Source organism: Pecten maximus, chromosome 8, assembly GCF_902652985.1.
Source record: "Pecten maximus chromosome 8, xPecMax1.1, whole genome shotgun sequence".
Classification (NCBI taxonomy): Eukaryota; Metazoa; Mollusca; class Bivalvia; order Pectinida; family Pectinidae; genus Pecten; species Pecten maximus.
In genome coordinates, this window is record NC_047022.1 from 15,929,126 (window position 1) to 15,955,853 (window position 26,728).

General features: G+C 36.8%; 1 protein-coding gene across 1 annotated transcript; it reads right to left on the minus strand.

Moving 5' to 3' along the window:
- Positions 1 to 37: 37 nt before the first annotated feature.
- LOC117332582 (transmembrane protein 120A-like) lies at positions 38 to 26,468 on the minus strand. The gene is made up of 12 exons (XM_033891554.1): positions 26,248 to 26,468; positions 18,805 to 18,923; positions 17,888 to 18,007; positions 15,851 to 15,910; positions 15,152 to 15,247; positions 14,625 to 14,714; positions 9,286 to 9,351; positions 6,068 to 6,129; positions 5,801 to 5,893; positions 4,625 to 4,689; positions 4,003 to 4,065; positions 38 to 3,539 (listed from the first exon to the last, which is right to left on the minus strand). Exons 1-12 carry the CDS (start codon positions 26,326 to 26,328, stop codon positions 3,381 to 3,383), a joined length of 1,074 nt encoding a protein of 357 aa, XP_033747445.1. The 5' UTR covers positions 26,329 to 26,468; the 3' UTR covers positions 38 to 3,380.
- Between the last annotated feature and the right edge of the window lie 260 nt (positions 26,469 to 26,728).

A 26,728-nucleotide genomic window follows, 5' to 3' on the forward strand; every position in this document is an offset into this window, starting at 1 on the left:
GTCAACAACATCTCGGTAAACAACACAAAACATTAAATAAATGCCGTCAATTTTATTATTAACATTAACAAAATATACCAAGTTTTCCCACTACTATATCTAGTACAAGTCTACACAAAATATATCTACCTCGATATCATGGTCTTAATATTACAAACAAACAAGGGCACATATATATATATATATATATACCCACATTTTCCAATCTCTGTCACCGAAATTTGACTGATTTACGCTACATAAGGGGAATATCTTGAGGCGACTTAAGCATGTTTTTCTCCAGCTCACATAAACTTAGGAAAATGTTTCCTGCTATGAAAATTCAGCTAAATATCAGTAAATTATGGCTCAGAGATGGAAAAGTTGATAATAAACAAATGGCACCCACGATAAACAACGATACTCATTACAATATACACATCGGGACGACGTCGTGGTCGCAGGGACTTTAATATACAACACAAGCTAATTAGGGACTTCCTTCCATAACACACAGTGAGAATGGTTTTTATGAGCAAAAGAGAAGTCTATGATTGGACTTAAATAGCACAAAAAGCTGAAAGAGGGACTTTTTAAAAACAAACCATTGCACACACCAAATATCAACCTCAAAATTTTAGCAATGATGTTTATTTTGTTTTAAAACTTTACACTTTATGATACCGTGTGACACCGACATTTACAGATATTTATTTATTGAATGCCATAGTAACGGAGGAATTGTCTCCCTTAGTTTTTCATGCAATTGTATGTCACTCGATTTATACTTCATTTACCATCATCTGAAAGACATCGTTCCAACAAACAGTATCCTTTCCATTATAAATGATTTACAACAAAGGAATACAACATAATGGGATACATTAATGCTTTTAAACAAGCTTTAATTTTTTTTTCATTTTCCAATCCTTTGTATCAAAAATCTTGAAATGTTCAATCCTTCAAATCATAATAATTCGTATACAATTATATGTAATATTTTTTTTATACAAGAAGTTCCTGCAAATGGTACATTAAATAAATGTATTCAAATAGATTTAATTTATAATTTATTTTTGTTGTGTAATAAAACTCACTGAAACATATGGTATCAGAAGGCAAGGTGGGCACACATAGACACCAGGAAATTAGTCTTCACAGTGGCCTGCTATAAGTCATTACAATTAACACTTCTTATAAACAATACCTACAGATAAAATAGTAAAAGGAATCCACATAAAATACAGGCACAATTCCACTTGAAAAACATTCACAATTCCACATGAAAAGCATTCACTTCCACATAAAATATATACATGATTCTACATGAAAAACATCTACAATTTCACATAAAATACATTCACATAGTCAATTCCACATTAAAATATATATATATGTACATTTTCACATACTATATACCTGTACAGGAGTAATCGTATTACCTTATATATATACAGTCCTATGCAGTTCTGTTTTCCAAAGCAACTGCATAAGAAATCCCTAAACTACCAAAAGACAGATTGACAAGTGGTAGTATCTTATTATTACTTCGCTACTTATGAGTAAATGCATATTAATCACACATTGCACCAACAGTTACATTTATAAATAACTTACGACATAAACAGTTAACAAGACACAATCTCATCACTGATACATGGGGAAATGTCAGAATGTCACAAGTAATTCACAGTGAACAAGTTGATAGGTCTGATATGTTTAAATTCAGTAAATAAAGTGAGCTTGTGCATGGTAAGGTTCATCTATAGTATCATACCTGGATAAAATAATGATGTGGAAAGTTTAAATGCAATATTTCAAAATGATATCTCATCCATTTTCTAAAAAAAAAAACAGAAAAAGAAAAAAAATCTTTAAAATAAAGATGGAAATTAAGACCTATTCCAATTAAATATCTTCCCACGCACGGGAGACTCGTGAATAAATCGCTTCAATCTTTGTTTGAGCTTCCTTCTTATAACTCCTTAAAGGGGCGTTCCTACGTTCGGACATCAGAAACATGCACAATTTCTATTGATGAAATATATGTCTGACGATGATTATATGAGTGTCTGTGCCTACATGTAACGAAATAAATGCCGAAATGTACAAGAAAAAGGCGTATCTTATACAAATACTGTATGCCTTTGCTGGTCGAATTCAGAATTTTCAGGACTTAATACTCCAAGAACTTTGGTTTATCTTGAGAGTAAAAACTGCCTTATTAATGTAAAGATTATAACTCTTACTACTAGTAAAAAATAAATATTTTCCAGTAAGTTTAATTTTGACGACCTAAACTTCATTCAAACGAAGGAATCCCCCTTTAAGTGTATTTATTAACCTCTCAACTTTTAATTGCACAACTGTGTTAAATTTGACAACTGCCTTTCTTAGAACATGCATGACATACACTGCATCATGTCTATGTAAACGATACCTCTTGCTGGTGATCTATTTTTGGATCAAAGGAAAGTAAATGACAATTTATTCTTTGTTTCTCGACCATCCAAAAAATTTATATCTAATGAATGGTATTTCTGTCTTCAGGTTATTTTAAGAAAAATACTTATTTTGGACCCTGCCTCAAGGCATCTGTCAGAGGCAAGTTGTTCGGAGATTCTCTGATCATAGAATAATACTTTATACCAAATTCAGACAAAATCAGTTTTTACATCTGATTTAATCAATTGGCAAAGTTGTATAGACTGACCACAGGGAAGTGTCTAGTCTTATAACTTTATAATACAAGACTAGACATGTCCCTGTGGACTGACCAGGACTTGACCTTCCTAAATGTGATATACACTAACAATGCTATCTTAAGATGTTTCATTTCGAAGGTTGAAATTCATAGTGGTTTTAGAGAAAGTTTGAAGGTGATGGACAACAAATGACAGACAAACACATTGTACAAAATTCTTGTATAAAAGCTTAGCTTTTAGTTAACAGGTGAACTAACAACTTTGATAACTTAAAACTGTGCCTAACAATATAACTTACTACATACCTAGACCTACTTTGAGTGTCAACTATAGTAACAATGGTCTAACAATAGTGAAGCAATCTCATTTTGGTTACATGTAAAATGCATGTAAAGAGAAACAGGAAGTTATGATTACATGTCCAGTACACTATGGCTTAACTATAGATTTCCTGTGGTCCGACTAGTCTTCATTTGCACTACATCACCATTTGGAAGCGCAGCAGTGTTTGGCTGTTGTTTATCTGCATAAGTAATCATGTGAGAGGGAACCTGACTATAGTAAATAGTTAACACTCAAAGTAAGCCTACATTAGCCAAAAAGGTCAAAAGGTTATTTATACCAGTAGGAGCCCCTTCCTCACAGCTGGTATATATGGCCTCAAGGTTTTGGTCTGGGTGTCACCGTTCAGATTCTTCACAAGTTTTTTTTGAGTGCATTGAATCTGTATTTGTTGGTGAGGCGAGATTTATACATGCCCGCTACTTGTTCCTTGATTTTCTGTTTAACAACAAACAGTGTTGTTGTGATGTTTCCCATTCCAAGGAAGCCGTGGAGGAAAGATAGGGCAAACACCTATAAAAAGTACAAATAAAGTTTCTTAAACAAAGACATTAAATAAATCAAGACACTTATTGGATCAAAATGAAAAAAGATGCTGATTCTCATTTAATTTCCAGGTAATCTATCATTGGTCTTAATATATTATTCTTTGAACACTACTTTTGGTTGGTTTATTTTGGTTGATGCTCTGTTATCAGCCAGGGTCCTTTAAGGACGTGCCTGGTTTTGGAGGTGGAGGAAAGCTGGAGTACTCGGAGAAAAACCACCGGCCTACAGTCAGTACCTGGCAACTGCCCCACGTAGGTTTCGAACTAGCATCCCAGAGGTGGAGGGCTAGTGATAAAGTGTCAGGACACCTTAACCATTCGGCCACAGTGGCCCCTTTGAACACTGCCAAACAAATCTGGATTCAATGTCTTAAAACAGTACATATATCATGTATTGATAATAACTCCACACAAGATGTAATACTTACCTGCCAGTGTGGAGACTTCAGAGCTAGATGATATAACACGTAGGAGTTGTACAGCTGGAAACACTGAAATAACCATGTATTACATGTAATATCCCGTACAGGGGATACAACAACTTAAACATACATGTCAACACCAGCAGAGTTTTATTATGAACAGTTCTCCTTTTTAAACGAGTTGAAAATTATTTATAAATTGTTAACATATATTTCTAAAATGGATGCTAAGATAAAAACTTTTTATGAAGGGTTTTTCCAGTAAAATACATATATACAATATGAGGATTCTAGAAAAAAATAAATGTCTCTATGCAAGGCAGACACAAGAGAAAACAGGAAATAACATATATACATTGTATGGTACTGTTAGAATCAAATTACTTCATAGAGTGGTTCCTCTTGGACAAGTCTGGAGTCTGATATTCGTAGTTCTAATGAACTATGTCATACTTAAATTTAAATTTAAAACAAGCCTTAGATATTTAGATTCAGTGCCAAATAGGGTTTTAATCCCTTTTAATACCCAAATTAAGAATTTAAGCACCACAGTCTCGGATTATCTCCCTCCCAGAAGGTGAATCAAAAACCCGGGGATATAAAAGCTGATGGGTTATATTGTACTCACATAGCCAGCAAACAGGAATGGCAGTATAAAGGAGATCCCCTTCCACATCCAGGACATGAAACCCTCTGTAAGAAAACATATAAACATCTTTTCTGTCTACATACAGTATAACATGTCTAGTATCAACCCGTTTGATATGAAAATTTGTTCGTTACAAACAAAACAATTACCCCTGGCCATTTCCTTCCTTTGTTCTTACCCAATAAATATACTTGATATAAAATTATCTATAACAAAACTTTCTCTTCAATTAAGGTATTTCGTAGTCCTATGAGTGAGCTTCCAATGAATGTTACATATTCAGGCTTCATCGACAGTGTTAGAAAATCAAAATTCAGAAAGTAGGAGGTCCATCGAGAGAGATTTAGTATATATATACATACATCGTAAACACAGCTGAATAGTTATCACATTTCATTCATATAACACATTGTAAAGGGGCATTCTGAATCAGGCAATAAACATGCTTCAGGTTTCGTGGAAAGTGGTACGTAGTCAATGCATTGCTAACTGTTTTATGAAAATAGGCTTCGTAATTCCTGCCTATAGCTATAGGACCCCACACCTGAGGCTGGCAAAGAGGAGATCTACAATGATATCTGACAGAGTTAGTTAAGGTGTTCTCAAGTAAAACATACAGAACTGGCTATGTTAACACTCACACTGTATATTGAAACACGATTAATACATATCACAATAACACTGTATGGTACGTTAGGACATGATTGAAGGTGGAAATGCTCGTTACGAAATACAAAATTAGCATATAACGAAAAGGTTGGCATGGTCCCTGTGAGTTTGTTATAGCCAGGTTTTAGTGTACATTTTATTAAAACTTTTTTTGGGACATGTTAATTAAAGTTTTCCCCTTCAATCAATTTATGTTTAATGTTACAATTTGGGATGAGTAAAGTTTTTTCGATCAATTACATATTATACCTTTTAGGACAGTAAAGGTTTTTCCTTTAATTACCTATAATGTTAACTTTTGGGACGAGTAAAGGTTTTTCCCATCAATTACGTATTAAGCTTCGATCCTTATTCCAAAAGTATGATAACTACCAAATGTTAACAATTCATTTCATTTACTCAATTTTTCATGAAACTCTATGACAATTTCTCAACATAGACTTGTTTATTATGATACTCACTGATGCTATTAAAGTGCATACTCACCGACAGTGATGTCCATCTCATGGCCTTTACCGAGCGCTCGTAGTCTGTACAGGGAACCCTTCTGGTAGAAGTACTGTAGGACATACAGCATGCCTGAAACAAAGACACATCAACTGATGAACCACACATACAGACATACTGGAGGATGTACCAAACAGCAATGACAAGGCTGGTTCTATTGGTCAAACTTCCCTTTATAATCATATATTTGTTAACAATATACCACCACAGAGAAATTCCATTGATAGCTACGACTGGTTTACTTACTTAAGTACAGAGAGAAGATGACATGCTGGGTTCTGAAAGCCTGGTAGGAGTAGCCATCTGGCCTGTATAATGATAAATCAAAAGTAAACCATTATTTTCCTTTTATTAATCATGACTTCAAAAGGATATTCTGCTCCAGTTGAAAAATTCTCAGCTGTTCTGTACATTTTAGTAACAATCCTTTCATAATGACTTTTAAAACTATTGTCAGCATCAAAATATCCTACCAGTGGTCAGTTTAGACAAGAGAAATTGGAAAACAAGAGGCCTATGGGCCTTAATGTTCACCTGAGATTTGAAATATTTCAGTTAATCTAATTGACCCTTTTTGTCACATACAGGTAACGGACTTCCCTATCACATACAGGTAACAGTCTCTCTATCAGTCTATCACATACAGGTAACAGTCTCCCAATCACGTACAGGTAACGGACTCTCCCTATCACATACAGGTAACAGTCTCCCTATCACATACAGGTAACGGACTCTCCCTATCACATACAGGTAACAGTCTCCCTATCACATACATGAAACAGACTCTCCCTATCACATACAGGTAACAGTCTCCCTATCACATACAGGTAACAGTCTCCCTATCACATACAGGTAACGGACTCTCCCTATCACATACAGGTAACGGACTCTCCCTATCACATACAGGTAACAGACTCTCCCTATCACATACAGGTAACAGTCTCCCTATCACATACAGGTAGCAGACTCTCCCTATCACATAGAGGTAACGGACTCTCCCTATCACATACAGGTAACAGACTCTCCCTATCACATACAGGTAACAGTCTCCCTATCACATACAGGTAGCAGACTCTCCCTATCACATACAGGTAATGGACTCTCCCTATCACATACAGGTAACAGACTCTCCCTATCACATACAGGTAACAGTCTCCCTATCACATACAGGTAACAGTCTCTCCCTATCACATACAGGTAACAGTCTCCCTATCACATACAGGTAACAGTCTCTCCCTATCACATACAGGTAACAGTCTCCCTATCACATACAGGTAACGGACTCTCCCTATCACATACAGGTAACAGTCTCCCTATCACATACAGGTAACAGTCTCCCTATCACATACAGGTAACAGTCTCTCCCTATCACATACAGGTAACAGTCTCTCCCTATCACATACAGGTAACAGTCTCCCTATCACATACAGGTAACAGACTCTCCCTATCACATACAGGTAACAGACTCTCCCTAACACATACAGGTAACAGTCTCCCTATCACATACAGGTAACAGTCTCCCTATCACATACAGGTAACAGACTCCCTATCACATACAGGTAACAGTCTCCCTATCACATACAGGTAACAGTCTCTCCCTATCACATACAGGTAACAGTCTCCATATCACATACAGGTAACAGTCTCCCTATCAGATACAGGTAACAGTCTCTCCCTATCACATACAGGTAACAGTCTCCCTATCACATACAGGTAACAGACTCTCCCTATCACATACAGGTAACAGTCTCCCTATCACATACAGGTAACAGACTCTCCCTATCACATACAGGTAACAGTCTCCCTATCACATACAGGTAACAGTCTCCCTATCACATACAGGTAACAGTCTCTCCCTATCACATACAGGTAACAGTCTCCCTATCACATACAGGTAACAGACTCTCCCTATCACATACAGGTAACAGTCTCTCCCTATCACATACAGGTAACAATCTCCCAATCACATACAGGTTACAGTCTCTCCATATCACATATAGGTAACAGTATCCCTATCACATACAGGTAACAGTCTCCCTATCACATACAGGTAACAGTCTCTCCCTATCACATACAGGTAACAGACTCTCCCTATCACAATACAGTGACAGCTCTCCCTATCACATACAGGTAACAGACTCTCCCTATCAATACAGGTAACAGATCTCCCTATCACATACAGGTAACAGTACTCCCTATCACATACAGGTAAACAGTCCTCCCTATCACATACCAGGTAACGTCTCTCCCTATCACATACAGGTAACAGGACTCTCCCTATCACATACAGGTAACATACTCTCCTATCACATACAGGTAACAGACTCTCCCTATCACATACAGGTAACAGCTCTCCCTATCACATACAGTAACAGCTCTCCCTATCACATACAGGTAACACTCTCCCTATCACATACAGGTAACACCTCCCTATCACATACAGGTAACAGACTCCCTATCACATACAGGTAACAGTCTCCCTATCACATACAGGTAACAGTCTCCCTATCACATACAGGTAACAGTCTCCCTATCACATACAGGTAACAGTCTCCCTATCACATACAGGTAACAGACTCCCTATCACATACAGGTAACAGTCTCCCTATCACATACAGGTAACAGTCTCTCCCTATCACATACAGGTAACAGTCTCCCTATCACATACAGGTAACAGACTCTCCCTATCACATACAGGTAACAGTCTCCCTATCACATACAGGTAACAGTCTCTCCCTATCACATACAGGTAACAGTCTCCCTATCACATACAGGTAACAGTCTCCCTATCACATACAGGTAACAGTCTCCCTATCACATACAGGTAACAGTCTCCCTATCACATACAGGTAACAGTCTCTCCCTATCACATACAGGTAACAGTCTCTCCCTATCACATACAGGTAACAGTCTCTCCCTATCACATACAGGTAACAGACTCTCCCTATCACATACAGGTAACAGTCTCCCTATCACATACAGGTAACAGTCTCTCCCTATCACATACAGGTAACAGTCTCCCTATCACATACAGGTAACAGTCTCCCTATCACATACAGGTAACAGTCTCTCCCTATCACATACAGGTAACAGTCTCTCCCTATCACATACAGGTAACAGACTCTCCCTATCACATACAGGTAACAGTCTCCCTATCACATACAGGTAACAGTCTCTCCCTATCACATACAGGTAACAGTCTCCCTATCACATACAGGTAACAGACTCTCCCTATCACATACAGGTAACAGTCTCTCCCTATCACATACAGGTAACAGTCTCCCTATCACATACAGGTAACAGACTCTATTAGTCTCTGTGCTTAAACTTTTGTACATAAACATTTTACATTGAAATGCAAAAAACCCCATCAAAATTACATAAATGAACACATGGATAACAGAAATGCTAACCCTACACTGACATATTAATAAACAGCGACATAGATTATAGTGCTGACTTACCAAATCAATGCTATCCCAGCACAAACTGTTGATATAAAATGGTGGGTCACCCACCACCCCTTAATTCTGGAAAAGAATGTACAAATCATGACCAGGGATGTAATATTTTAATGTAAGGACCCAATAATTTATCATGATAAATTAGTGCATGGTAAACAAGTGCAATCAATGATTGCGAAAGCTCACTGGCGGCAGCAATCACACTATGCATTCATTTTTTATGTATGTATAAGCATGTCATTTTGAAATTGTATCACATAATATCGCTCATAGACCTCTAATGGATGTACAAACCAAATAAGATGGGTGTGGACTTACAAGCATTCCAAAACATACCCCAAAAATTTTTAAGAGGGTTTTTGTGCCAAATAAATAAGTCCACTAAATGGTAAAATGCCAAAAAAAATTCAAATCACAATTTTTTTTCGCATGATTTTGATATAACATCACTCCTGGACATCTAATGAAAATTAGAAGGGTGTGAGAGCATAATTTTGGATTTACCCCAAAAACTTTAAAAGTGGATTTTGGTGCTAAAAAAGTTAAGTTCACAAAATGGTAAAATGCGAAAAATCACAATTTTTTTCTGCATGATTTTGCAATAACATTACTCCTAGACCTCTAATGAATGTATAAACCATATTAGAAGGGTGTGAGGTGTATACTGTTGGACTTAAAACCTTTCCAAAAACTGATCCCAAAAACTTTAAAAGTTTTGGGGTGGGACGTTGACGCCGAAGCCAAAGCCGACGCAGACGCCGGGGTGACAGCATCAGCTCTCGGATACTCGTAACCGGTGAGCTAAAAATTAATGTTTTTTAGTAGAAAATCTAGCAAGAACTAAATTTTCTTGAATTGTAGGGTTACAGTAATGCTATCAATTCTCACCAGTTTAAATACATGTATATCTAGTTTTAAGTTCATGAATTAAACACCACATACTGTAATTTTTCAATATAATATTCATACAAAATGTCAAATACCAGGTAAATTCATTAATACAACATCACATAATAAACATTTGTATTCAAGTGACATTTCAAAAAACATGTAACAAAATTGAAACCTCATAAAGCAAAAGGTGGACCACATATTTCAAAGCACATACATAATTTTTACCAAAAGGAAATTTTTCCCAAAAGCATTTGAAAATATATTCCTAGAGCTATGATTTGCCCACACATGCATACTTACCAGTACTGCGTAATATTAAGAATGGTCCAATTGGTATCAACTGACTGTCAATCAATTGTAATATTTTTAAGGGAGAATATATAGACATCAATCTCTAATAAACCTAAATGATACATGATGTGTCCACATAAGTACACCTCAGAAATAATAACCAATATGAACCTATAATGTGTGAATTTCCATTTCTTTGGATTTTCTTTTCTCATTTTTTTTTTTTTTTTTTTAGGGGGGGGGGGGGGGGGTTATCATTATACCAACTATTCAAAAGGAGCGATTACCCAATACATTACAGTAAATAAAGTGAACAGTAAGTCTGGGGATCTCTGTGACACTGATTTGTCACCAATACATAATTACAGTAAATAGAGTGAACAGTAAGTCTGGGGGTCTCTGTGACACTGATTTGTCTCCGATACATTACAGTAAATAAAGTGAACAGTAAGTCTGGGGATCTCTGTGACACTGATTTGTCACCAATACATAATTACAGTAAATAGAGTGAACAGTAAGTCTGGGGATCTCTGTGACACTGATTTGTCACCAATACATAATTACAGTAAATAGAGTGAACAGTAAGTCTGGGGGTCTCTGTGACACTGATTTGTCTCCGATACATTACAGTAAATAGAGTGAACAGTAAGTCTTGGGATCTCTGTGACACTGATTTGTCTCTGATACATTACAGTAAATAGAGTGAACAGTAAGTCTGGGGGTCTCTGTGACACTGATTTGTCCCCAATACATTACAGTAAATAGAGTGAACAGTAAGTCTGGGGATCTCTGTGACACTGATTTTTCACCAATACATTACAGTAAATAGAGTGAACAGTAAGTAAGTCTGGGGATCTCTGTGACACTGATTTGTCCCCAATACATTACAGTAAATAGAGTGAACAGTAAGTCTGGGGATCTCTGTGACACTGATTTGTCTCCGATACATTACAGTAAATAGAGTGAACAGTAAGTCTGGGGGTCTCTGTGACACTGATTTGTCCCCAATACATTACAGTAAATAGAGTGAACAGTAAGTCTGGGGGTCTCTGTGACCCTGATTTGTCCCCAATACATTACAGTAAATAGAGTGAACAGTAAGTCTGGGGATCTCTGTGACACTGATTTGTCTCCGATACATTACAGTAAATAGAGTGAACAGTAAGTCTGGGGATCTCTGTGACACTGATTTGTCCCCAATACATTACAGTAAATAGAGTGAACAGTAAGTCTGGGGGTCTCTGTGACACTGATTTGTCCCCAATACATTACAGTAAATAGAGTGAACAGTAAGTCTGGGGGTCTCTGTGACACTGATTTGTCCCCAATACATTACAGTAAATAGAGTGAACAGTCAGTAAGTCTGGGGATCTCTGTGACACTGATTTGTCCCCGATACATTACAGTAAATAGAGTGAACAGTAAGTCTGGGGGTCTCTGTGACACTGATTTGTCCCCAATACATTACAGTAAATAGAGTGAACAGTAAGTAAGTCTGGGGATCTCTGTGACACTGATTTGTCCCCAATACATTACAGTAAATAGAGTGAACAGTAAGTCTGGGGGTCTCTGTGACACTGATTTGTCCCCAATACATTACAGTAAATAGAGTGAACAGTAAGTCTGGGGGTCTCTGTGACACTGATTTGTCTCCGATACATTACAGTAAATAGAGTGAACAGTAAGTCTGGGGGTCTCTGTGACACTGATTTGTCCCCAATACATTACAGTAAATAGAGTGAACAGTAAGTCTGGGGGTCTCTGTGACAATGATTTGTCCCCAATACATTACAGTAAATAGAGTGAACAGTGAGTCTGGGGGTCTCTGTGACACAGATTTGTCTCCGATACATTACAGTAAATAGAGTGAACAGTAAGTCTGGGGGTCTCTGTGACACTGATTTGTCCCCAATACATTACAGTAAATAGAGTGAACAGTAAGTCTGGGGATCTCTGTGACACTGATTTGTCCCCAATACATTACAGTAAATAGAGTGAACAGTAAGTCTGGGGGTCTCTGTGACACTGATTTGTCACCAATACATTACAGTAAATAGAGTGAACAGTAAGTCTGGGGATCTCTGTGTCACTGATTTGTCCCCAATACATTACAGTAAATAGAGTGAACAGTAAGTCTGGGGGTCTCTCTGACACTGATTTGTCCCCAATACATTACAGTAAATAGAGTGAACAGTAAGTCTGGGGGTATCTGTGACACTGATTTGTCCCCGATACATTACAGTAAATAAAGTGAACAGTAAGTCTGGGGATCTCTGTGACAATGATTTGTCCCCGATACATTACAGTAAATAGAGTGAACAGTGAGTCTGGGGGTCTCTGTGACACAGATTTGTCTCCGATACATTACAGTAAATAGAGTGAACAGTAAGTCTGGGGGTCTCTGTGACACTGATTTGTCACCAATACATTACAGTTAATAGAGTGAACAGTAAGTCTGGGGATCTCTGTGACACTGATTTGCCCCAAATACATTACAGTAAATAGAGTGAACAGTAAGTCTGGGGATCTCTGTGACACTGATTTGTCCCCAATACATTACAGTAAATAGAGTGAACAGTAAGTCTGGGGGTCTCTGTGACACTGATTTGTCCCCAATACATTACAGTAAATAGAGTGAACAGTAAGTCTGGGGATCTCTGTGACACTGATTTGTCACCAATACATTACAGTAAATAGAGTGAACAGTAAGTCTGGGGATCTCTGTGACACTGATTTGTCCCCAATACATTACAGTAAATAGAGTGAACAGTATTTGTCCCCAATACATTACAGTAAATAGAGTGAACAGTTAGTCTGGGGATCTCTGTGACACTGATTTGTCCCCAATACATTACAGTAAATAGAGTCAACAGTAAGTCTGGGGATCTCTGTGACACCGATTTGTCCCCAATACATTACAGTAAATAGAGTGAACAGTAAGTCTGGGGATCTCCGTGACACTGATTTGTCCCCAATACATTACAGTAAATAGAGTGAACAGTAAGTCTGGGGATCTCTGTGACACTGATTTGTCTCCGATACATTACAGTAAATAGAGTGAACAGTAAGTCTGGGGGTCTCTGTGACACTGATTTGTCCCCAATACATTACAGTAAATAGAGTGAACAGTAAGTCTGGGGGTCTCTGTGACACTGATTTGTCCCCAATACATTACAGTAAATAGAGTGAACAGTAAGTCTGGGGATCTCTGTGACACTGATTTGTCTCCGATACATTACAGTAAATAGAGTGAACAGTAAGTCTGGGGATCTCTGTGACACTGATTTGTCCCCAATACATTACAGTAAATAGAGTGAACAGTAAGTCTGGGGGTCTCTGTGACACTGATTTGTCCCCAATACATTACAGTAAATAGAGTGAACAGTAAGTCTGGGGGTCTCTGTGACACTGATTTGTCCCCAATACATTACAGTAAATAGAGTGAACAGTCAGTAAGTCTGGGGATCTCTGTGACACTGATTTGTCCCCGATACATTACAGTAAATAGAGTGAACAGTAAGTCTGGGGGTCTCTGTGACACTGATTTGTCCCCAATACATTACAGTAAATAGAGTGAACAGTAAGTAAGTCTGGGGATCTCTGTGACACTGATTTGTCCCCAATACATTACAGTAAATAGAGTGAACAGTAAGTCTGGGGGTCTCTGTGACACTGATTTGTCCCCAATACATTACAGTAAATAGAGTGAACAGTAAGTCTGGGGGTCTCTGTGACACTGATTTGTCTCCGATACATTACAGTAAATAGAGTGAACAGTAAGTCTGGGGGTCTCTGTGACACTGATTTGTCCCCAATACATTACAGTAAATAGAGTGAACAGTCAGTAAGTCTGGGGGTCTCTGTGACACTGATTTGTCTCCGATACATTACAGTAAATAGAGTGAACAGTAAGTCTGGGGATCTCTGTGACACTGATTTGTCCCCCGATACATTACAGTAAATAGAGTGAACAGTAAGTCTGGGGGTCTCTGTGACACTGATTTGTCTCCGATTCATTGGGGTACAGAATTTGGAGACAGAATTATTTGTTGTACATACATATGTGTAACAGGAGAGGGGGTGGGGATATCATTGTAGAATTATAATGATGTTTACAGCTGATTTGATTATAGTACAAGTACGGAAGTTTATACCTCGAGCCGTTCACCACGAGTATGTTCTCACGGATGGTCAGAGTGCAGTAGTACCACACAAGGAGGAAGTTGTGCAGGGCATCCAGCCACCTAAAACACATCAATAATATGTCAGTAACTATATAACTACCAACATAACATCCAGCCACCTAAAACACAACAATAATATGTCAGTAACTATATAACTACCAACATAACACCCAGCCACCTAAAACACATCAATAATATGTCAGTAACTATACCAACATAATATCCAGTCACCTAAATCACATCATCTGTATATAGTAACTACATACAGTACAATGTACATTTAGAATGTTGTTTTCCACATTGGCAGTTTTATATTTACAAAGTTTTGAGGTCAAGTTCAACAGGCACTTAACCATGATTAAAGTTTGTATTGAAGAACAGTCATTTTAAGATTAGACTTTTTACCGGGTAAGCTGAATGTAAAATTCTGATGAAAGGTTAACATCCTCGGACATTAGACCATATTCAAACCTAGTGTATAAAAGAAGAGTACTTACCGTGATCCGGTGATGAAGAACAATACTACAGACAGTATCAGTGTTATATAGCTTACTGTCACTTTAAACTTCTCGTAATCTTCCTTATAAGCAAACCTGCAAAATAAATATTTATCAATTAAGGCAAAACATTCTTGAATTAAACTGCAGAAATACAGATAAGATCATGTATATGCTAAGAAACCACACCTACATATATTATATTTCCTTTAAAGTTCATATAAATCAGTTAAAAAGACTCCAGAGGAGATCTCCAGACAAGATTGGTACATGTATACTGTAAATATGAAAGGCAACAACTCGTTCAAAAATTGTCAGCATACAATACCATGATCATTAATATCAAGCCTCTGTGTTTCAAAGACACTTGTAAATTCCTTGGATTAAGCTCAGGTTTAAACAAAAATATGTCAGGGCTTTTTCTCACTGCTTTGGGATTGGGACTTTTTGTCTCATTTTTGGAAGAAAATTGGTGAATTCGGAAAGATTTTTTTCAGGAATAAACTGCTATTTTTGGGAATTTGGCTTAAATATGAAATAATCTTCATTGGGAATCAAGCTCGATAACAGCCCCAAAAAGCCACCAGAAAAAAACCTTGTATGTATACAATATCCATTGTAATGATTTATATTAAGACATTATTGAAGTAAGTGTTTAACTTAATTTCTTTTATCATTATTATTACTAGTGATACTTACTTATCTGCCTTGTTTAGCAGAGACACATTCACCTGTCCGAGGATGATGCTCAGGTATATTCTGAAATGAGGATGCCTTACATATGTATAAAGCTATAGAAACATTTTAATGGTCACAGAGTATTCTTCTGGTCACTGTGAAAATGGAGATATTTTAATGAGGTATATAGCATTTTGAGTGGGATAATGCACTGCACTATAATTCTCATAATTTGTTCATTTTAGGCCAATTTTTCCATGGTTGCTTCCCGTTAACTCCTTCCCTATACTGGTGTAATAGGATTGTATCACTAATTGACTCGATATATGTAGGAGCCTGGTCGATGATTGATCCAGTCCAGTTCCGCTACACTGGTACATTTGTCTAGAAATTATATCACTTTTTAAAAACAATACTTGACTAGAATTATAGGAACCATTGTAGTACAGTCAAACTTCGATGTTTCGAAGTTCAAGGGACTAACAGAAACACTTCGAAACAGCGGGACTTCGAATTATTCATGGTTGACAATAGATCGATGTTTTCTTGATAATGACCATATATGTTAACGTTACATGTCCTCGGTGTCTTCGTGATGATCGTCGCCTGTCGGGCTCAAAAGTTAATTTATACCTCAAACACAACAAAATAAAAATACTTTTCATTAATTATACCTAAGCATTTTATTAATTAAACAAACTATGTATCGGTTACAAAACACTTATATCGCGTTTAACAGATAAAGCAAAAGAAGTACAATGCACACTTACGTAAGTCGTTAGGCTTTTCTGCTAAAGACACGTGCGGTTACGTTATGTGCATATAAAATACGGAATGCCGATCGGTTGGAGAATGCATGATTGAATGACAAATAATCGATTTACTTGGATATTTATGTATAAATTTGCAATGTGACACTTATGAGTGAAGACATCGCTAATTGTTTGTGTTTAAAATTGGTCCGCTTGTTTTATAGTTCCGTAAAATTTACTCACAGACCACTGATTTCAATGGCGGCGAAGATTATCAGAGACGACTACCGAAATGTTTTACCGGAGTGATTAAATGTCATGGCTTCTAAATACACCTTTTATCTATCAAATTGGTCTGATTATTAATTAACCCCATGATCGGGAGTGACAACACACGCTATCGTTATCCCTATTGTCAGTCAGGGCATCTAGGGGAGAAGTGTGAAATCTTGCCGCGGGGGTCACGACCAACACCTGTCCAGTGGTCAGTACAGGTAAACTTTTGTTCGAATCATGAGATGTCAATTACCTATTACATCATAGCTAACGGGCCATGAAAAAAGTTCGATACATCGAAAACTTCGATTTATAAAAATTCGAATCATGCATAGGTTCGTTAGTAGCGTTATATAGTAAGGAAATTCGGGACCAAGCAAAAAGTTCGATACAGCGAGAAATTCGAATCAACGAAGTTCGAATCATCGAGGTTTGACTGTATTTGAACTAGTTTATCTAAAATATTCCACCATACTTAAAAGTTATAACATATAATTTCCCTATTAAAAGAATTCAACATTTTATTTTTTTTTAATAATTTATACAGTACTCCTGTTTCCCTCCACCAGACCATGAAGGTACAGTGAAATAGTAGGACTATTGTCTAGTTATACAATGAATGTATGTAACTACCATCAAAAGAGTTTCAAGTTCTAGATCAATAAATTGTTCATACTGAAAAACAAAACAAGTATGATAACAGCTTATAATATTGGCCATATTATCTCTAAAAGTTTGAATACAAAGCTTTCAACATGTCAGTACAATGTTGAAAATGTATAGATAACATAGGACAGCACACATTGTTTGTGCAACTACCACAAGGTAGTATCTTACATGAATCTTTAATTTTTGTACGTGTCCAGATGAACCAATGAAACGAATACCAGGTTATGGAAAGCATATTCAAACGTGCTAGTCAGTACATATAGCACTTTTAGGTGAATTAGACACACGTGGTAAAAGTTCATCAGAGAACAATGTAGACAGGTGTCTGTGAACTGTGGGAATACCACCCACACAAACCTACCCATTCTTGTGTGGAAGACACTCCTCCATTTCACGAAAATGTGTTTTGTGGTTTTTAGCTTTGATATCCAGTTCCTTCAGCATATCTTTTTGTTCACTGTCCATGTTCTGTTTTTCTGCTCTATAACATACAGGTAACAAATTAAGTTATACATTTTGTACATAATTTATCCAATTATATCTGGTGTAAACAAGAAAATCATGAATACTATTGGATTATATGCTCCTGAAAAAACACTAGTCTGACAGGAATAATGCTGGCTGGCAGAACTATAGTGCAAACAGGATTTAAATGAATTAAAGGTGTCAATCTGAAGGAAAATGAGCCTTCAAAGAATTTTTTTTTTCACTTTTAAGTCTATCAAGGATCGGTTCGAGGAAGGTCTTTGCATGTAATAATAAAACATGTTCAATAACCATTGGAATTCTTTAAAGTTGTGTATCTAGTAGATATTTCCATGTCTAAAACATCCGTCGTATAATTCTATTTCACACAAGTATCCTGTGGTGTAAGAAAGCATTGGAAAATCTAATGGTAAAAAAAGTCTACAATTCAAGTATGATTTAATGATAAATAGAAACTTTAAAATTCAACTGACACTACATTTTTCCCACCTTGTCATAATAACATATAATATTACTGACATTATAACATTTTTTCTACCTTGCCGTAATAACATAATATTACTGACACTATAACATTATGTCCACTTTGCCGTAATAATATATAATATATAAATATATAACTTAGCAACACAAATGATGAAGGAAGACAACTTTTTGACTCGTGCCCTGGAGACCGGGCCTCGAACTCACGATCTACGGCACCCAATCGCCTAGCCAGAAATACCTGCAGCTTATACCGCTGCGCCACATATAATATATACAATGTAATATATAATATATAATATTACTAACTGTTTACAGTGTCCCTGAATCTTCTTGAATCTCTTCCTCTGACTGGCAATGCCTGTCAGACATTTCTTCTGCAAGGCCAGCATCTCTTCCAGTTTCCTCTTATACTGCTCATGGTCAGTCTACAACAATATCAATAAGGGTGATAGGTCATAAATTCCGGTAATAGACAAAGTTAGGTGTAAACTTATAGGGGTGATAGGTCATATATCCCAGTAATAGACAAAGTTAGGTGAAAACTTTATAAGGGTGTTAGGTCATAAATCCCGGTAACAGACAAAGTAAGGAGTAAACTTTTAAGGGTGTTAGGTCATAAATCCCGGTAACAGACAAAGTTAGGTGTAAACTTTTAAGGGTGTTAGGTCATAAATCCCAGTAATAGACAAAGTTAGGTGTAAACTTTTAAGGGGTGTTACGTCATAAATCCCGGTAACAGACAAAGTTAGGTGTAAACTTTATAAGGGTGTTAGGTCATAAATCCCAGTAATAGACAAAGTAAGGTGTAAACTTTTAAGGGGTGTTACGTCATAAATCCCGGTAACAGACAAAGTTAGGTGTAAACATTATAAGGGTGTTAGGTCATAAATCCCAGTAATAGACAAAGTTAGGTGTAAACTTTTAAGGGTGTTACGTCATAAATCCCGGTAACAGACAAAGTTAGGTGTAAACTTTTAAGGGTGTTAGGTCATAAATCCCGGTAACAGACAAAGTTAGGTGTAAACTTTTAAGGGTGTTAGGTCATAAATCCCGGTAACAGACAAAGTTAGGTGTAAACATTATAAGGGTGTTAGGTCATATATCCCAGTAATAGACAAAGTTAGGTGTAAACTTTATAAGGGTGTTAGCCTAGGTCATAAATCCCAGTAATAGACAAAGTTAGGTGTAAACTTTATAAGGGTGTTAGGTCATAAATCCCAGTAACAGACAAAGTTAGGTGAAAACTTTATAAGGGTGTTAGCCTAGGTCATAAATCCCAGTAATAGACAAAGTTAGGTGTAAACCTTATAAGGGTGTTAAGTCATATATCCCAGTAATAGACAAAGTTAGGTGTTAACTTTATAAGTGATGCTACCAGCTGTAACCCTGGTAAATACCAGCCGCATATACTGCTCGGCTAGAGAGAACTTCTCTTCAGCTTGATCGGTCGAGCGTAAGAGTATACGTAGTTAACCAGAGATCACAGGTTCTATCTCCAGCAGAGAACAGGGATTTAAATTAAAATTCTTTAATTGTAGGACTCTTAAATTCTACAAAGCTTCGCTTGCGAAAGCATCGCTGTAACCCCTGGAAATTTGAGGACGAGTTCTTTCCTGTAGGGCGAGTATACATGTAACCCTGGTAGTTATATGAATACTAGTCGCAATATACCAATCAGCTAGAGATAACTAATTCTCCTTAGCTCGATTGGTTAAGCGTAAGACTAGTATAAGCCAGAGGTTCTGGGTTCAATCCCTAGCGGAGGCAGTGATTTAGATTTAATTAATCATGCCGTGTTGCACGAAGTACAATCTTAGCCTACATTATAGGGACCAACCAACCAATTGTTTTCCCATAGACTTTAGTGTTAACGTTTTGGAGTATTTCATTCAAATTCTTGAATTCAATATGACAATTATGGTTTATAACAAAAGTTTAGGGTCTGATATAACATCTAATCAAAAAAAAAAGTTGGGTCCTTCAGCTCAAATTTTCTCCAGGGTAGCCATTTTGAAAATGGGCAAATTTTGCAGTAAAAATTCTCAAAAATCTTAAATGTTTGCCTGTCAATTATTATTACCTGAACTTTTGGGAAAAAATCAATGGGAATTACGAAATTTATATCAACATTTCTTATTGATAGTTGCCTATCAGGCTACATATCTATTTTCTCGCTTCATAACATACTGGCCAATCAGTGGCTGCCAGACATTTTATCCTTGGCTCAACTCTATACACAGGGGCTGTTTCAAAAATATATTTTTTTCAACTGGTTGGTTGATCCCTTATAGGTGGCCATCTGAGCCTGCATGATCAGCCTCCTGCCCCCAATGAGGTCATCTCAGTTTATATTGTGTATACATGAGAGTCTCCTCATTTTTCACCCATTAATGCCCCAGTTTAAATATGGTCAAAACCATTGATGCTGTTTTATCCAACTTTCAATTTTCCATGCCAGGTCCTATCATTCCCCAAAATGATAAGTCTACCTCTTGTTGAATCATAAACATCTGTATAGCAAACATTAAATTTCTATTATTCTTTTACATTCTATTACACCATTCCTACATTATTTGCAGTATCAAAAGATTTTATTTTCAATAAGTTATTCATTATTGACAGCATAATCCTTATATGGAACACAGGCATTCTGATGGTGACCAGACACTGTGGCTACAACTACGACGTAACAACAGCCATAAAACGGAGTCATTTACAGCTAGTTCTTTCTAGCATGTTTGTATCCTCGTCTTGCCATGCAAATGAAAATAAAATAAATGAGCATTATGGCATGCTTTTCCCAGAAAGGAGAGAAATATGATGAGAGGGCCTCGATCTGTATGTATAATGTTTGGTTGTCTGGTAAATAATTAGGATTTTGCCGAGTGTATACGAGCACATCCAAATTTAGTCAATACACTGTATATATATATACAGAGTATCAACTGATTAATCACCGATAATGGACAATGGTCATCAGATGGTCAAGTTGTAAACTAACTTGGGCCAGATGATCGGGTGGCATCCCAAGATATCCATACTAAGGTACACTATCTGTCATGTTATGATGCAAGTTTTATAAACCTATAACTTATAATCAATCTATACATATATGTCACCATCTTCGCTAACCAAGGGTTATTCGACACTATTTCATGGAGCATAGCGTAGAGTAACCCTTGGTTAGTGAAGATGATATGTCACAGGTGTCTGCTTCTCGTAAGTATTTCTAGAAAAAAAAGTTAGCCCCTAACTCTGCTTCTGGTAAGTATTTCTAGAAAAAAAATATCAACTCCTACTCCTACTATATCAACAAGGTGTGACATTTGAAAAGTCGGAATGGGAAGGTGAGCTAGCATTTTATATAGTAGGAGAAGGAGCTAATATTTTGTTTTTATCAATATCTCCCAGAAGCCGACACCTGTGGATATAGGTATACTGTTATTCACAAGTGCATTCCTGTTAAGTCCAAAGTCCAACTTGGCAACTACAAATATCTGAAATTTGACAGACTGTCATCATATGTGATGTCCTTTAAACCATTATTATATAACCTGTGTTATCTATATTTAAACAAATATCAAAACAATGATATATATATGAACTTTACACATCCTGAATGTTTATAGGTCTTGTTTTTATCACTATTATATATGACTAAGGAGATGTGTTGGTCTACCAGTATAGCACTTAGTGCTCTAATAGTAATTCTAGATGATGATTTAAATTGACCAATTGTTATATATACGTGTCATATATAATACTAGCCCGCGTTTCCTCTGGCCCTGACACCATATACATGGTGTCAGGGCCAGAAGAAACTCGGCCTAACATAATATATGTACATTGATCCCTGTAACATTCACTGATTCCATGCACATAACTAGTAGGTACAAAATAGAGGAATCAAAATTTTTCGGTTATTTTCTAGAGATTTCTCGGAAAGAGGAGATAAGCCACAACAATACCAGGTATTGTTATTATCCTCTTTCCTGCATGTACAGGATGTACACTGTATATATATAAGGTAGCATAATGTTTTTAAGTCCAAAGTTAGATTTTGAACTGTTTCACAAACTCAAGCTATATATAATTCTTTTGTAACAGTACTAATAAAAATGTTCATTAGCTCCAAAATAATTTCTAAAATAGTTTGAAGTACTATCTGTGTCAGGATGGTGTAAACTGAATTATTGTACACAAGTTAGTATGTATACACTATAATTACTACAGGAAATCACAACAATGTACTCATCCACATTAGGATATCAGTAAGCATCTCTTTTCCTTAATAAGTGTTTTTTTAAATACAGAACATGACACATATAAATAGTGGGAAATGCATGCTTCCAAACAGATATCATGTATACATATATATCTGTACCTGTATTTTGTTAATAACATGTTTTCATGGATGGTTTAAAAGCAAAATGACATGATTTCAATTTAATCCTCAAATTTAGTAAACATTTTCTATATATATATTAATTTAATTGTATCCAATAATGCAGTATTTTTTGCTTGTATTTTTTTTTTTAAACAAATGTCAGCCTTTTATCCACAAGAAAAAATATAGTGTATGTTTTTACAATTAAATCATGAGATAACAGATCTGGTTATAAAATAACAGCAGAAAGATATTCCTGATATTATTTCCAGCTATAGTGTTGGCAGTTCCTCTTATTTACCCTACTTCTACTTTCATTCATCAATCAAACTGTTAAGAACTCATACAAAGGCTTTTGATATCAGTTATTATAGTCCTGCAGCCTAACATGCAGAGCTGGATAAAGCTAATAATTAACAAGTCTAGATCTTTGGGACTATACTAGAGTAGCAAGGGAATATTGTATGGTGAAGTTCCAATTTGTTACCACACTAGTGGATCGAGGGTGTGTGTGTGTGTGTGGTGTGTGTGTGTGTGTGTGTGTGGTAGGGTTCGCTCGTTCGCTCGCACACTACACTCGACCCCCCCCCCCCCCCCCCACCTTTCGAAAATCCTGGATCCGCGCCTGGGAAAGAAGATGGTTTTGTCATATTTCTTGAGGATATCTCTGTGGCTGCCTAAACAAGAAATAGATTGTAAATGGATGCTGTTCATATCTTAATTTTCTTTAATGTATGCTCGCGATGATCCCATGTTGTGATTGTCATGTGTGGAAAGATCTAAAAACACATATATAATTGGGAAATGGCTTCATATAAGTTTGAAAGGCTTTGCCCAATCCTTTTGTATATATTGATGCAAATAAAACATGTTTTAATCAAATCGAAAAATAATATGGCCGAAAGTTGAAGCTTAATATATAAAGTCACGCACGGGTAACACTGCGATCCCCGATTTCTGATCCGTTAGCGAAAAAAAATGTTTTAAAAGTCTTTTATTTTTGTTTTAGTCCATGTTGACTTTATAAATATGGTGTATCAACGAAAAGTCAACAACTTTCTCAACGATCAACAACGAGCAAGTTACAAACTTTCGATATTATTATCGCACATGATAATCATGTCAGATATAACTTTGAATGCTTCGATGAATTCGTGCAACTTACTCTCTAGAAAACGATACCGAATGATTGCAAATTTGCTTCAGTTCAACCCCCTGGAACCCCCTACCAGGGCACTGCCCTGGACCCACCCCTTGCCAAAAAAAATTGGCTTGTGCCTATGGCGCTGGCATTATCACTAAATTACTGGAGCCCCCTTTCTAAAATCCTGGATCTGCGCCTGTCAGATATAACTTTGAATGCATCAATGAATTTGTGCAAATTACTCTCTAGGAAACGATCCCAAATTATTGCAAATTTGCAATATTCATTTTCCGTCGGGGGGCTTGGCCCCCATGAAACCCCCTACCAGGGCACTGCCCTGGACCCGCTAGGGGCCTTAACGGACCCCAACCCCCCCTCCTCCCCCTTTGGAAATACTGTATCTGCGCCTGTATACCATATAGTCATTATAAATTAATGAACCTTTGTACAACGTTCATTATTATATATATACACAAAGGTACAGGTTCCAAAGGTTCATTATATTCATTGCTGCCTGAACTGCTTTATAGGTATAATTTAAAGCATGCTGGACACTCCAATTACATGAGGGACACCTAGGAGAGATATATACATTCTATAGAAATTACACCTCTGCTCTATAGAACTGTATTCTTGTGTACTTTAACACTTATAATTAGCTATATACCATTCTGTATAAATGATGTTATATACCCGACATATTACCTGGGTTATACAACAAAATTCATCAATTAACGCGCAATAAATGTGTCAAATTCAGGTAAATGTGAGTTGTAACTTAGTATGTGTGATGAAAGAAGCTAAAATCATGAAAAATGGTGGAATTGTCTAATACTACATCATTTTGATGATACAATTTCAAAATGAATTTTTTGGATGCTGAAATAAAACAAAAGTACAAATCGGTATAGCATTATATATATCCCCCCAATTTTTCATTAAGTTGACATCTCAATTGAATGTATTTATAGAGTCTTCTACTTTAAACTGTGATCTAACCATGTAACACGTACAGCAGGGCCTTTTCGACTCAGGTTTGGGATTGGCCGTTATGAAGGGAAACCTGAGAAGGAATTTTTCAAGCGTTGACTGCAATTTTGGTACTATAACGATAAGTTAGATTAAAAATTTGGATCACACATATTAACAGCTCATTAAACATGTACTCAGCAAAAGATTTATTTTATTTGGTGAACCTTTTTAAAACACCCTGTCATCCTCGATATTTGATACATTAATCCTTTACTTTGTACATTGTCTTCAAGAATTCAGTGTGTGCAAAACTTTTCAAAAGGTTAATTACCAAACTAGAAAATTAAATTTCTTACATTGTCCTTCTTTGTTTAACCAACACTTTTTTGTTCTTCCAGATCAAACAAATATACCAGATATGTCAGGTGGTCAGATATAGATTGATACACACTACAAATCTGATCGAATAGTGACACAAGAATATTTTCAAAAATATATAAGTGTAACCCTGGTAAATACTAGCCGCAATAGACCGCTCGGCTAGAGAGATCTTTAGCTCGATCGGTTGAGTGTAAGTTTATAAGGCAGAGGTCCCCGGTTCGATTCCTAGTGAAGGCAGTGATTTAAATTTAATTAATCATGCATGTTACATTGGCACCCATGCAGTGACCCGGGGAAAATACTCAGGATTGCTCCACAAGCATCGCAGTTACCCCTGGAAATTTGAGGACGAGTTCTTTCCTGGAGGGGGAGTATGTAACTCTTGTAAATACCAGCCGCAATATACCGTTCGGATAGAGAGATCTTTGGCTTGATCAGTTGAGCGTAAGACTAATAAGCAAGAGGTCCCAGGTTCAATCCCTAGCGGAGGTGGGGGTGGGGGTGCTGACAACACATCTTGCTGATCAATAACATTTTTTTTAACATTTTGGAGATTTTTCAGTGTGCCTTGGACGAATTTAATAGATCCAGATACGACCTCTCTCTCTCATTATATGAGGTTGGGCGGCCTAGAACAATTTGATCCTCGATACTGGACTCAAATAACTAAGACATTTTTTCCATCCTTTATAAGAGGTTTACTGGAGCGTGACTAAATGACAGGTAACTCTCACACAAATTAGTACCTATGACTATGTCTAGACAAGACAATCGTGGCAGTTGTCGCGATCGGTGGTGCAGAAAAAGTCTGCATTCTCGCATGGAAATTACTCCTCTTGTTTCTGGAACAAAATTTTTAATTTACCTCAAGTTGCATGTATTCTTTCTCGCAGTCATTCCATTCATCAAGGCATGTCTGTGCTGTTACTGCATCAGACGGGTCCATCTTCGCGAATGACTTTATCCGAAACGTCGACTGCAACTAATAACCTAACGCATCATGCACAAACTGTTTATCGCCATTGCATTGCGTTATAGCAAGAGAAACGACGCAGTGGAAATCTTTACTGTTTGAAGAAGCGGGTCAAAGTGCAGTTCAACATCTTCTAAACGCTTCCGTAAAATAGTGTTAAGGGTGCTTGGACACCAGTTATAGCTACCGTACTGAGCAAAAAATTGCAACCGCTTTTAATTCATTCGGCCATTATTTATAAACTTCTGTGGCAATTATGAGATTCTATATTAGATTCTACATTTGTACCATAGTTACATAGGGGTCGCGGTGACCGAGTGGTTAAGATTTTCCTTCACTCTATCACTAGCCCTCCACCTCTGGGTTGCGAGTT

Coding starts and splice junctions, on each gene's coding strand:
- LOC117332582 (XM_033891554.1), bottom strand. CDS start 26,328: ATGGACCCGTCTGATGCAGTAACAGCACAGACATGCCTTGATGAATGG. Junction 9,352..14,624: donor CTCGTGGTGAACGGCTCGAG/GTATAAACTTCC, acceptor ATTCTTTTCCAG/AATTAAGGGGTGGTGGGTGA. Junction 5,894..6,067: donor CATCTTCTCTCTGTACTTAA/GTAAGTAAACCA, acceptor TCTTTGTTTCAG/GCATGCTGTATGTCCTACAG.